We start from the raw sequence: 478 nt of genomic DNA, 5'->3' as shown, positions 1-478 counted from the left end.
AACAGTGTCAAGACCCTGGAGATGCGGTGGTGACCCATGCTATGGTGGCCACCAGCACTGTCTCCTGGCTGTCCACATGGTGCACTGGGACTGGGAGGACGCTGCCTGGCAGGAGCTGCTGGAGCAGAGGCTGGGGATGAGCCCTGCCCAGATCCAGGCCTTGCTACAGGATGGGGACAAGTTTGGCCGTAGAGTGATTGTGGGCAAATGACGCCCTGCCCTGCGCTGCCTCCAAGGCCCCGGGTGCTGCCCTCTATCTCAGCCTGGTTGTGTTTGTTTGTTTTCTTTTTAACTGGTTGTGGGGGGGAGTGGGGGAGCTGAGGTTTCTTCATAGGGACAGCAAGGGTCCCTGGGCTGGGAGACGGTGGCTGAAGTGCTTGACCCCCAGTCTGGGCCCCAGTCCCTGTTTGTGCTCTGAGGAAGAGGCACATCCAGGTCTGCACATGGCACTTGTCTCTGTGTGTATCTGTGTGTGTAT

At 59.0% G+C, this 478-nt stretch overlaps 1 protein-coding gene across 1 annotated transcript in view; it reads left to right on the top strand.

Annotated features, from left to right (window-relative positions):
* Positions 1-55: 55 nt before the first annotated feature.
* The window catches only part of LOC104998684 (protein CXorf40A-like), a gene marked incomplete at its 5' end in the record, with an annotated part of 1,270 nt that continues 847 nt past the window's right edge, over positions 56-478 (top strand). The window contains one exon of the mRNA XM_010854043.1: positions 56-199. Within this exon, the coding sequence (XP_010852345.1) occupies positions 56-199 (144 nt within the window). The remainder of the gene's footprint in view (positions 200-478) is intronic.

This window comes from Bison bison, unplaced genomic scaffold, assembly GCF_000754665.1.
Source record: "Bison bison bison isolate TAMUID 2011002044 unplaced genomic scaffold, Bison_UMD1.0 scf7180017525419, whole genome shotgun sequence".
Lineage (NCBI taxonomy): Eukaryota > Metazoa > Chordata > Mammalia > Artiodactyla > Bovidae > Bison > Bison bison.
Note: the sequence above shows the minus strand (reverse complement) of the source record. Positions and strands in the feature narration are given on the sequence as shown.